Below are 13568 nucleotides of genomic sequence, written 5' to 3' on the forward strand. Positions count from 1 at the left end.
AGTACTTCTTAAATACCACTGTTTTAATTTTCTTCCCTTTTGCACATACAACATTAATTCCTCCTTAAGCTAATAAATTAAATGACACATTAACTTTATAAAAAGGCAAATGCTTTTTTTTTTTTCCCCAAGTGAGCAGTTAATTAGATTAAACTGATGTGATATTTGTGATGTGATATTTATTGAAGATTTCACCATCACAAAACTAAATTAATTCATGTATTTTATTTTCTTCAGAACTGAGTAAGCAGATTTTGGTACTGGTAACAGCCCTTCCTTATCACGCAACTCTTGAGCCATTCTTCCAACTGAATCTGGTATTGAAGCATACCTTAGATGCCTAAAGTAAGTATGGACATCATATGTAATTCAATCACATTCTGGCAGGTAACCTTGCTAGTGCCTCAAACTCTGTTTCAAAAATACTTAGACTTACACCATTATTTTTATACACAGGTGTCAGCTTTGAGGTATTCCATCTTTAGCAGCAATATAAATAACACATTTTCACAGGTCTAGGGCTTTTGTTTGCTTCAGGAACATCTACAATTGCTCAAAACTTTTTTTTTTATTGTTGAAATATCCTGTAAAGTTATCTTGCTTACTTCAGGAACTAGGTATGAAAATACCACATTTTGCCACTTCGTATTTTTATTAATGATTAAAAAGAGGTAAAAACCAACCAACCAACCAATTTCACCAAGAAATTTCACTTATGACCTTGTTTAAAAAATAAGAGAATCATATAGAAAGATTGTTGGAAATACATACGCTGCTCTACTGGCCCCGCATCTGCTCTCATGGCATCCTTCTGTCTGGCGAGTAACTCCTTTTCTTCCCGGATCTGCTGCTGTTCAGCCTCTAATTCCTGCAATTTGTTACCTGTACACAGTAGCTCTTGCTCAAGATGGTCAATTAAATCTATTCTTTCCTGCAGTTGTTTTTCCAGGAATGCTTTTTCATCTGCATAACCATCAATGAGGCCTGTAGAAGATCAGTTTTTGGGTGGATTTAATAAGAATTTGGACTTATAGCATGATCAAGTCATTGCAGTAATCTCACATGAATGTACATGTATGTTAGATACTCAGTACTTGAGAAATCCTACTCCTGTTCTTCTCTTCTTACTCAATGAGCAAACAAAAAGGATACCACACGACCATAAATATTTCTTTCTCCATGTCAACATGGTAGCAAACAGGAACTCAAAAGCCAAGAATAAGTATGTAATAAACTGAGAAAGAAACAAGAAACTTCAGATAAATTCAGGTGGACAGTACCATGCTGTGTGTCTTAAGACATTTGCCTGACCTCAGTCCCACAGTTTCTGGACGATCATGGGTGTTCTGTATGTCAGGTATCGTGCAGATGCTTCCAATATCATAAGGCACCTAAACTGGCCCCAGGTGTCCATGCTTAGCTGCTGCAACTCTCCCAGAAGCAATGTAACAGCTGACATCTAAGAAAATCTATTTACTAACTATGCTCATTTTTAAAACTGCACAGACCAATTCATGATTTCCTTAAACAGAGAATTTGGGCTACTAACTTGATCATCTATGTTTTGTATGCTTTAAAAAAAATGGTTTCATAGGTTTACATAGGAATCTGAAAGAGATCTCTATTTTAGGTTGATGAATATCACAGCAATAAGAAATGGTACCATCTTGGAATGATGCAGAAGTGAGCACAAAGCTAGATTCTTACAGAAAAAAAGAAAAGAAAAAAGAAAAAAAAAAAGCAGTAAATATCCTGTGGGCTGTACAAATTAACCAAAGATCCTATAAAGGTATTGGCCTCTGCATGAATGAGAAGTTTCACATCAGTCCTCTCAGAAACATAATTTTATTGTGCAGAAGAAAGTACTAAATATGTAGAGTGCACTCCTGGAAAACTGAGGGTAAGGTTCACAGATTTCCATGGTAACGTGTTCTATCATCTCTGATGCTGATGTTTCTAGAGGACAGTCTAGACATCAGTTGTACAGTGTCTGAGCCTTGTCAGCTGGACACACACCCCTATCTCACAGGATTTGTCTCAATCTGTGCACTGAACTGATGTAGTGTTTGTTCCAATGCTCAAGTGAGTTTTGCCAGTATAAATATATAGTCTTGAGCCAACATTAACACAGCTTGAGAATACAGGAAAAGTAAAGATGTTTCCATTGGATGTTAGCATAGAAAATGTAAAACTCCCCTGAGCACTTAAATCCATAACAGATGAAAGCTATCAAAAAGAAAATTAAGTAACAGTGTTTTTTGCAGATACAGTCTGAAAAGAAGTTGGTCCAAGGCATACCATCCATCAATTAGGCACTGCGGACCAGCCTTTTCTTTCCAGACTTGGATTCAGAGTGCAGAGCCACCTAGAGATATGAACTGATGAAAAAGGTACTAAACTAGAATCATAGAATATTTTAGGTTGGAGAAGAACTTCAAGATTATTGAGTCCAACCATCATCCTGAGCTACCAAGTCCCAGTAACAATCTATGTGCCTCAGTGCCACATACACACATTTCTTAAATGCCTCCATGGATGACTTCACTGCTTCCCTGGGCAGCCTATTCCAATGCTTTGAAACAGCCTTATCAACAGCACTTCAAAAGATTTGAGACAATACAAATTGTAGTCATTACTTCCCTATAACAGCTGATGTTCACAATGAGTACCTAGCAGACTGGAGGCTGAGAAAGTATCCTGAGGTTAAAAAGTGCTCACACTGACCAAAAAGGTAAAAAAAAATCATTTTTACCAAAAAGGTACAAATGATGGTAAGATTATCCACGTTTGTTATTTTTAAAAGAGATGTAATGAAAGTTGTCAGTGTTGTTGGTGTTCAGTGAACAAATTGATTGGTGTTAGCTTTTCCATCATGTTTGTTGGGTAAGTCATACCTGATGCCACTAAAACACTAGAGGTTTGAAAATGTCTCAGCTCCAGCAGCTTTTGTGATAAGAAAGAAATGATAAAAAATGACACACTATCTCAAGAGAAGACGGAGTACCATCAGATATATATTCAACTTGGACACTGTTTTGCATGCCTATCTAAGGAATTGGACAAGAGAATGTAGTTTCACTTCGTAAGACTATGCTCACAGCTCAGTTCAATGAGCAGGAAAAAAAAAAAAAGAGTACTGCAACATTTTTGTTTTGTTATATCAGCACACAAAACAGTGCATGCCATTTAGAAGTGCACTGATTTCCGAAGACCAACTAAAGGTTAAAAAAGACATAATGTATTCAGGAGTTACAAAGCTACTAACAGTCCCTGATTTTAGAGACATGGCTTAGAAACCTACATTTTCTTTCCAGTTATGTGTGTCACAACTATTAATAGCACGTGAACTCAACTTGGATTATCTACTTAAAAAGAAGAGGAGAACAGTCAAGGTGGCATTCTCTAGCAACAAAATTCAGCTATGAAACTACTTGCTCCCACTCTGAAACAGAGAAGTCTGCCGACCTATCTGATATAATATTCTTGTAATTACTATGGTGATCTTACATGTAGGATAGATGTTTTTTGCATCTTTTCCCAATGTCAGTTACAAACTGCTCTATAAAGATAATAACAGAAATGCCAGATGGAAACAAAACATTCAGCTACTGAAGCAGTAAGGCTGCTTTGACAATAAGGCCTTTTGACTACAAAAAAGGTATTGAAACAAATCAAGCGTCTGTTAGATTTGAATGTATTTTTCTGATGTCAAAAAAGACGTTAGATATCCTTGTTGTAACACTCTGGAACATTGCCATTTTTGATCGCTTTCTTGACATGGCTGCAAATATGCATAGAAACATCACTTCAAACAAAATGCAAGTTGAAATATATAAGCACTGTATCACCAACTTCAGGTTGAAATTTCCATGTTTTTATCTATGTTTTGTGGACCTAAGTTAAGGTAAAGAGGCAGAAGGCACAAAATAAAATACAGGAAACTACATTTAAAAGTAAGGTTTATTCATTTTCCCCCCCACTTCAAGGGTGATGAAATGCTAGAACAGCGTACATAGCTCTGGGAAATCTGCTTTAGCTGACCCTGCTTTGAGCAGGCTTCCAGCCTGAACTATTTAAGGTTCTATGCCTCTAAGTTGCTAATATTTCAGTTTGATTGCACATTAGAAAATTAATTTTCAGGATAACAACATTATTAAAAATAATTTGGATATATAAGTGCTTAAAAAGTTGGTAAAATTCTGGAGTTCACTGAAATTCATGAATTTTGCAATTTCTTTATCCAGTTAATAGGTTAATCAGTGCAAAGATTAACAACTCAGAATGGTTACTCACCTTCAGCTTTACTAAGCTCCAAAGCCAACTGCTCTCTGGCCTTGGTTTCTTCACTGAGACGTTCTTGCAGTTCTTCCTGATACCTGATAAATTCTGTGGCCTCTTCTTGCTTTTTGAAGGATTCTCGCATGAGTTCTGTCTGGGCAATTTTGGCATGTTCAAGCTACCACAGGAGAAAATTACAGATTAGATAAATTGTGGTAAATCATTGTTCTCCCTCTCATATTTCACAAACAGTGGCTTAACAGTGTGACGAGAATTCCTACAGAATTTCACTGGACATTGGATAAGACCAACGGATATTCACAGACAATAGGAGGACAGATTCTGTATAAATGCACATGCAAACCAACAGTTCTCAGTATCCTGAACTGAATGAGCTACCTGGTTAGATATGAGTCTTTGCTCCGGTAATTTCAGGTTTATGAGTTTACACTAGATTCACCTTTCTTTACACAAGTAAATATGCATATGAGTAAGCTATCGTGCACCATATGCTTAGAATGGCTAAACATAGTGCATAAAAATAGCAGAAGTTTTGATATAAATTGACACAAGGTTTTCATCTCTTTCTCTCCTAAACATGAAAATGAACGAGTACACCAAGATAGTGAATTATTGATTGCACAAAGTGTGTAATAGCAAATGGGTCAATTACCAAGAAAACCCATACTTCTCAACTGTTATTATATACAGTCTACGTCCATCTCTTGGAGGGACACAAAAACAAACTGACAGATCTGAATGGGGCATGAGCTCTTGGTGTGTCTGGTATTCAAACTCAGACAACATGTCAACTTCAGTAACACATATTTCCTCCTTCCCTCCCATTTTTTTTCTCTTTAATATTATGGATAAATGGCGAATATTTGTAAGACAGTAACTCTTTCTGGCTTTGCTACATTTTATATTGAACAAATATCTCTGTTTCTTTAAAAATAATGGCTTTCTGACCATCTCCATCTCCGGTCATGAGTGCAATTAGCTTGCTTTAAAATCCCTGACAAAAAAGAGGTTATGAATATTTTACTGAAGATAACACACAAAATTATCCATTTATAAATAAATTCAAATTGAAATAACATTGAAAAGACTGAGTACTCAATGCATTCTCTTTTGTAATACACAGAATCTAAAGACTTGATTTAATTCCTGGAGCACTCCTTTATCTTGAATAGGAGTATTCTGACAAGTTAAAAAAATGGTACAGACACTGCAGCACTGCAGTTGAATATCTGCAGTGGATTAAAATATTTTAAAATTTATAGAGCTTTCTTACTCTACTCTCAGATTTCAAAGTTTGGCATTTAAAGATCAGAGTCCCTTCCCAGTTGAAGAGAAACATACAACAAGTTTACTGCATGGAGACAACAATAAAAAAAGCTTACTGATATGCACCAAATGCACACTAATTCAACTCTAGTTAAAACTCAAAAATTGTTCACCAGCTCTTTTTAGTAATAACAACTTAAGATAAAATTCCAAATAATACAAAAACAAAACAGAAAAAGAAACAGAAACATGAACAATTTTTTTCAAGTACAAAAATTTTCTTATGGGATCATTAGAAACCATTAGTAGGCTTGTGCTAGTTAATGGTACCACTCAGTACATGAAAGCTACAAAGAAAAGGTTTTTCCTGATTGCAGTGCTGCCCTTTCACTTCATAAATTGTTCACAGAGAAAAAAAAATGCAGTAGGTAGAACTGGCATACTATAAAAAATGATTTTACATCTATACAAATTAACATGCATCTGTGTCTGCTAAAATTCCTTTTGTTAGAAAAGCTGTTTTAGAATCCATTTAAAACTGTCTAGGAAAAATTCTCGCTAGCAGTACATAGCAAGTTTATATCATTTTTCACTGCGTCTGTTCTCTTCTATTTAAGCAGATTAAGATATTTTCTAAAAACTACAAAGTTTATACTTACTGAGTAAGGTGGTGTAGGCAAGGAAATTTTAGAAACAACTTTTAAAATGTGCCCACTTTTTTTGTGTCTGTAGTGAAAAATTGCAGTATTTACAACTACAGAATTATTCTCATCCAGGTGTTCAGTGAAAGGAAAAGGATATGGCAAAGGCACACGAGACTCAACCTCATAAATGTCTTCCTCTTGGCCCTCTGTCCACAAAGGATTCAACAGATTAGCTGTCCAATAGGTGTGGTAAGAATCCATTCCCAAATGCAGTTGCCACTGTCTTCTCAACCATCACATCTGTATTTTGCATTAGCTAAGCTGCCGTTAAAGATTGCTAAGAGCAATTTTTAACAGAACACATACAATCAGCAGTCTGAGAACATGCATCAGTATTGTCAAAGACAAACTACTGAAAATTTCCACAGCCAGAAGAGTAATTCAGCAGTAAATCAGCAGAAATCCAAGAGAGAGATGCACAAAAACCTCATACGGTCACTCCTAAAATTCCTCCTTGGAGAAGTTTCATGTGAAAAAGCAACACAAATCTCCCAGTAGTAGCTGGCAAGTAAATTCCACAGCAGAGAAGCGTGATTCTGTTTATCCTGAGCAGGTATACTCCAGCAGACAGGCACGGTAGCAGAACAGAAACTAAAAATGATTTCCCACTTCCGCTATAGTCAATGAAAGAGAAATACAGAGATGTCCTGGTTTGCTTTAATTCCTGTTCTTGAAGTTAATTGAACAGGAAGAGCTTTCTCACACTCTGCTCGTTTCGAGACTTCCTGTTAGTATCTTCCAACTGAAGAACAGGGGAGGGGCCCAATTTATTTACCTGTACCTAACACCAGCAGGTGGAATTTGAATTCATACACCCACTCTGTGCCTTGCCTGAAAGGATTCAAACTGCACTTCAGACTGAAACGTGTGTTCAGACAGGTCTCAAGCAGCCACTTTGAAGATGTTGCCAGGTTTCTGTCACTCCTTAAAGTTTGCTTTAGGAAAATGCGTAGTGGCTTGTTTGCACAACACAAATTACTAAGAGGAAAGCTTAAAAATATTTTCTCTGTGATTGATTTAGGCTACTTTCTCCATTCTGCAGTATTTCATGAAGTAATTTAAAGATGTAAAGGCATATACAAACTCAGTATATACAAGAACTGCGTGTAATTCAGTAACCATACAACAGATGTTGACAACAGGTATTGGCAAAGCCTCAGCTACAAATTTATGAAGGTAAAATAAACCTTCCTGATCAATTGACAATAAATAAAAATAAGCTGCTTAGAATACATTAATTACTTTCACTGGTATCATAAAAGGTACTTACTTTAAAAACAAAAATAAAATGAACTCGAGTTTATGCATAGAACTACGGTGTTTAAGTATCAGCAGCAAATTACTCTCAGGAAATAGCAACTGTAATAGAGAACTGACCATACTTCCATAGTTGCAACATTAATTATTAATTACTGCAACACTTGGAAGTTGTTTGTCTGCATCACCTTTTCCTCGAATGCAAGATTTCCTGCTAATGTCTAACAATATTTTTTAAGGTCTACATACATTAGAGTATTTGTATCCTTATTCAGTATTATGTAATGCTGGGACTTCAGGAAAGAAAGATGAGAAAAAAAAAACACTTCAAAAAGCTAATCATCTCCCTTTAACCAAACTTATGTTCAAGCAGAAGAGAGCTACTGAAGAAGCAGTTTGAAGAAATGGATTCACGAGATCCACCACGCTACTTGTCGGAGGATGTCATGAGGGGTTGATAAATTTGAAATTTAATTACTTCAAACTTTTTTTTGTAGTGTCAACATCATTTAGGAAATACTTTTAAAAAGTATCAGTTATTTACGTATTAGACAGCTGGATTTTCGTATTATTTTCATTGCCTCAGATTTTTTTTCCTTCATTTCCAATAGCTACAATTTACAAATTTAACATCCAGACACAATAAAGCTTTTAAATAATATCATTATTAGGTTAACTCACAGATGAGTCTGTAGCATAAACACACTGCAGCCTTTGAATTCAGGTTGAAGGTCATTAAAGAACTGAATTTGAAGACTGAGTTCTTCAAATGACAGTGACTTAAGATCAGACTGTGAGATACATGTATTTTCTCAGAGTACCTTCAAACTGAGATATACATCATCTTACAGATACGCACGTGGTATAATCAGTATGATTCAAAATGTCTGAACTAGCTACATAACTCCCATTTCGATTAACTGAGATGTACTCTAGAGAGAAACTAAAATCCCACCTTGCAAAAACCCCTACAGCAAAGAAGAAAGCCATACCCATATGCTGCCTCCTTGGAAGCTATCCACGAGCCACATACCTCAAACATATACCAGAAAGTTGCAGTGCAGACTCCTTTTCTGATAGCAAGGAAGGCATGTGCTTAACCTTCCAGGTTAGAATCAAGGTCCAAATAGACAGTTGGAGAGCTTCATCTTTTTGCTGAATTAATTGACCAAAATATCCAGTGAACCACGCACAGTTCCCTCTATACTTCTCCCTTCACATGTGTCAGCTAGATGTGCCCTGACACCTCCTGTCTCATCTCTGGATCACAGCAAAATGCGAGTGACTTGTATGAGAAAAGAAAGACCGTCCCAGATGGATAAACATGCCTAAATTCAGGAATCTTTTGTAGTCCAAGCCCAATTCCCAGTGTGAACCTAAATTCATCAGTGAAGTAATGCTGAAGCAGAATTTTTGGGTAGGCATCTGAAGCACTGTTTCAGCTTTGAAAATGAGCCTACAGATTTTAGGCTCATTAAGAAAACATTCATGAGAAAAAGAAAGAATAAAACAAAAAAATTAAGATACAAAATTCAAAACACACTATTAGATCACACACTACCTGATTGGAAGTTTCATTTATAGCTTCCAGAAGTTTCTCAACAGCTGCTTGTAGTCTAGAACTAATATTCAGAACTAGTTCTTCATTTTCAGGATATAATTCCACTCCACTTTCTGCAAGATGCTGGCTCAGCAGTCCTTCCTCTGCAGCTCCTGACCACATACTAATATCATCTCCCATACTACTGCCATGGTAGGAGGAACAGGACTCTGCAAAAACAATAGTTTTGACACAGACTCTTACAACTTCAATACATGAGAACTACAAGATATGGTTAGAACTACAAATCAAGCGTGATAAAAATATCTGTCTTGATCACAAAGACAGAAAGGGAAATATCACTTAATAAAATCTACATAAACAAGATACTCAATGTGTTAACTAAAAATGATCTGGAGAGAGAGAGAGAGAGAGGAAAGGAGATATTAAGAGGATATTTTAGACATCCTTTCAGTATGCTTTGGATTCCTTACTCTTAGGAATAAACTGCAGTAATGATTTGCAAGATTTTCTTATAAAATGTAAAAAATAAACAAACAAACAAACAACCCTGACCATCAGTCATACTTTCCGCAGTGCCCAGTTATGTTAGCGTGCTTTAATACCTGATTGTTTAAGTTGGGTCTTTGTTACTGCATTACTAAGTGAATAAAAGGAATGATATACACGTGACTCAGACAACGTCTCAGTACAAAGACTAGAATACAGAACATCAACATACAGCATTAATCAATTTTCAAGACACTAATAATAAAATAGGTATCTGAACAAGGCAAGTACAATAACTGTCTCTACTGATGGGCAATATGACATCTTCCTACTCTCAGTCTTCTGAAAGTCTGAATTGGCTTTTATCCATTTTGCTTGAAAGCAGGAGATGCTGAGTTTGCCTATGGCACTGAACTGATAGTAATTCATCTAGAAATCAGTAAATTTGTTAAATTTAGAATTTATTTAAGTAAGACAAGTAAGAGTACACTCAGAATTGCAGAATTTTAGGAGCTGGAAGGGACTTCTGGGAATCATCCAGTCAAACCCTCCCTGCCAAAGAAGGTGGGGCTTAAAAACTCAATTAAGTATGAAATATTCCAGTAGTGCATCCTAAAAGTAGATAACTTTTGCTGATGAGTTAAGACTAGTCAGTGCCTATTGACTTAAAAAAAAAAAAACCTTTCAAATATTCATTTTCCTATTTAGAAAAAATACTGTCTTTAAAGAAGTTGGCAACAAGTAAATCTCAGTCTAAAATTCATGTTCTACAACCCTAATATTTTAGTGAATTGCTTGGTTGATGGGTGCATCTGAATTATGCAATTATGAATGTAAATCAAACAGAAAAATGAACATTACAGAAAAAAACTACAGAAATATGCAGACTGTTTGCAAGATTATGTAAACTTCTGGCTGCTTCGAAACTTTAAGAGAAAAGATTCAAAACATCAATGCCTGCTCAGAATGTCATCACTCAAAAGCCAGGTCTGGAATGTCTCTTACACTAATAGTACCACTGATATTATTTCTTCTATCAGTGAAGAAAGAGTACAATTTGGCCTCCAAGAAGTAATAATAATATTTTAAAACTCCTGCTTTGCTTACATCAATTCAGCTGCAATTTGCTTCCTTTTTTTTTTCTTTTCCCAGATAAATACAAAAGAAAGCAATATTAAAATCTAGTTTTGCAATATTATAAATCCTAGACCAGATCATAATTTATCTATCATAGAATCATTAACATTGGAAAAAAACACTGCAGTTCAGCATGTCAGATGTCATGGCTCACAAAACCATAAGATGTAGTGTTTACTCAGTTTCAGATATAGATCTTGTTTATAAGCTCTCAACTGACAGTTATGAAGCAATATCTATTTCATTTGAGACATATTTTGAGCCACTTGGACCTAAGGTCTCAGTTTACTCCCACATATCCACAAGGAATTATGATTAGAGGTTACAAGCTGAAAACCAAGAAAAAATTCAGTACAGTTCAGTGGATACAACCACTCACTACTTTGTTCCTCATACACAGGAAACAAGGAGCTCGGTACATCAGAGAGTTTCATGTTCAAGGGATGCCACAACCACATAGGCAACAATCTCTCTTCTACCAGGTAGAGCAGAACAGGGGCTCCTTCACGGTGATTTCTGGCCCCAGTCTCCAAATATAACTAACTCAATTACTTTGCACAAATGTTGTTAACTTCAAATGACATGTTTTATGGCTGAACTTGGAACTTTACTCTCCATTCTAGAAACGAAGTCCTGGGTCAGCCAGTAGCCCAACGAAGGTCTCAAGTAAACCTCTACATGTTGTGTAAATGAAGTTAACAGTTACAAGCATGTGACCTTAATGATTCAGCTCTGTAAAATGCTGAAACAACACAGTAGAAACAGTAATCTGAACTTTGCTTGTCAATAAGTATGGGTTATGTTCAGAAGGTCAGAGATCATTTACTTTAGTGAATACATTATTTCTTCTATTTTATTACCAAATTTCTATTAGTATGAATTTATTCCTACACATTTCCTGAGCGATTTAAAAGGAAGTTTGTTTAGAAAATACAATAACGCACAGAGGTTAAAATACGCAGATAGTATCTATCTACTTCTGTCTTCCAGAAATAAATGGTAAATTTTCTTAAGCGATTATGTTCTTTTGGGTCATTCTGTGGGAGTAAAGAAAATAAGCAGTGTCAGTCCTTTTGCTGAAAGCACCAGCAGGGTATTTGAAGCAGGTTTGAATACTTCAGCTGATGAAACAGCACAGCGACTAGAAGGGCTGTCTGACCTGACTGGCAGAACTACAAGCACAGGAAGGATGCTGTTGTGACATTTTGAAAGAGAGAGAAAAAAGTAAACCGTGAATACTACATCAGAAGTCAATTACACACTCTGCATTCACCCATTACTACCACAGCTGCTTTGAGTCCTGCTTAATCTTTACTCTTTATTTTTTCCTACTTCTTCATCATTATTTCTGACCATTAAAAAGAATATTGCAATAAACAACAGATATGTAGACAGCTGATAGCCCAGTGAAGCTCTGTGCTAAGGGGGAATCACAATAACAGACAAATTGTTCTGTTAAAAGAATAGTGAATCCTTAGTTACATCTTTAAAACACATTAATAGCAAACATAAGAGATTTAACAATGAAATAGACCTTCATTGCCTGCGGAATGAAATATATTTCCCTTTTATTCAAGAAAGTGCACTTCTATCAGAAAGCTTCAGAAGAACAGAGTCTGTAGTGCATTTAGATAACAGTATTGTGAAGGCAAAATTTTAGATTTTGCTCATGCTAAATAACAAAGAAAGGTAGTCTTCTGTGTTCTCCCATGTACATAGAATGTCAATAATCCCTATTAAGAATTGCTAATTTATGACAAGTATGCACATTGCTATGGAGGAGCAGGCAAAAAGCAAAAGCATATATTGTGTATTGTGTGTGACTGTGCAGAGCAAAGGGCAGTAATGATGTTTTAGCCCTTTGTACACAGAGTCATGTATTTTTTATCTGAAAACAGGGAGCAATATTCTCAGCAAGTAAGAACGTGGGAGAAAACAGCAGAAAGTGTTCTATGAATAGGCACGATGTAACTAGAAGCTAGCATCAGTGAATGGACCAGGTAGCAACTCAGTAAGTATAACTGTGATGACCTCTGATCTAAGTTCTTTCATAACTGGAACACATTTCTATTTCTTTGAGAAAATATGCTTTGAAAATCCCAATACTCTTTACACTACACAGTGAGAACATGAAGAATACAAAAAATACTTATGAATTGTCATTTTCAATATGGCAAGCTGATTCAAAATGCAATTCATATAAATTTAAAGATTACCTTGTATTACAGCAGGAGGTGATAAACTTTTGAGCCTGGTCATAATTATTGTTATCATTTGGCTAAGAGCCAGCGTAGAAGATAGATAGCTAGTCATTGCTGAAGATACTACTAATTCTTTCTACATAAGCAAACTATACCAACTTAATTTTCCATCCCAAAGTAAAATGCAGAAGTACTCAATTTTGAATAAAGTGATCCCTTCAATTTTAGTACGTGGACAAGTACAAAAATTTAGTCCAGAAGTAACCCAATCTAAAACTGGGGAAAAAAAGCAAAAAAAAAAAAAAAAAAGCAGAGCCTCACAAATCTGAGCTTTCAAAGAGTATGTAAATTTCCCTCACAATTAAATACAGCAAAATGTGCAGAAAATAGTAGTTATGAGGACTTTTAATGAAGCAGTGGTACTAGAGAAGCATAAAAGTGCTTGTAACTTAAAAACTTCAAGAATCCTTAGATTGCAGCTGTACACATTTCACTGCAGATAACCTGTAGAGAAATCAACTGAAAGAGATGCCACCATGTTTCAAGACATACATCCTTTCTTAATTTGTCTCCAACCTTAATGTGCCCTATATTTAATGGTAAAAGGAATGAGTAATATTTAATAATCTATTTTTCAAATCAAAGAGATAAAGT

General features: G+C 35.6%; 1 protein-coding gene across 5 annotated transcripts in view; it reads right to left on the minus strand.

The window, feature by feature from the left end:
- Nucleotides 1–13568, minus strand: part of AKAP9 (A-kinase anchoring protein 9) — a 98885-nt gene that overhangs the window by 25859 nt on the left and 59458 nt on the right. For all 5 annotated transcript variants that reach the window (XM_065731248.1, XM_065731247.1, XM_065731245.1 and 2 more), the window contains 3 exons: nucleotides 9088–9296; nucleotides 4294–4456; nucleotides 772–984 (listed from right to left, as the gene is read on the minus strand). In XM_065731248.1, the coding sequence (XP_065587320.1) occupies nucleotides 772–984; nucleotides 4294–4456; nucleotides 9088–9296 (585 nt within the window). The remainder of the gene's footprint in view (nucleotides 1–771; nucleotides 985–4293; nucleotides 4457–9087; nucleotides 9297–13568) is intronic.

This window comes from Cyrtonyx montezumae, unplaced genomic scaffold, assembly GCF_038088225.1.
Source record: "Cyrtonyx montezumae isolate F1298 unplaced genomic scaffold, pur_monq_1.0 scaffold_14, whole genome shotgun sequence".
Lineage (NCBI taxonomy): Eukaryota > Metazoa > Chordata > Aves > Galliformes > Odontophoridae > Cyrtonyx > Cyrtonyx montezumae.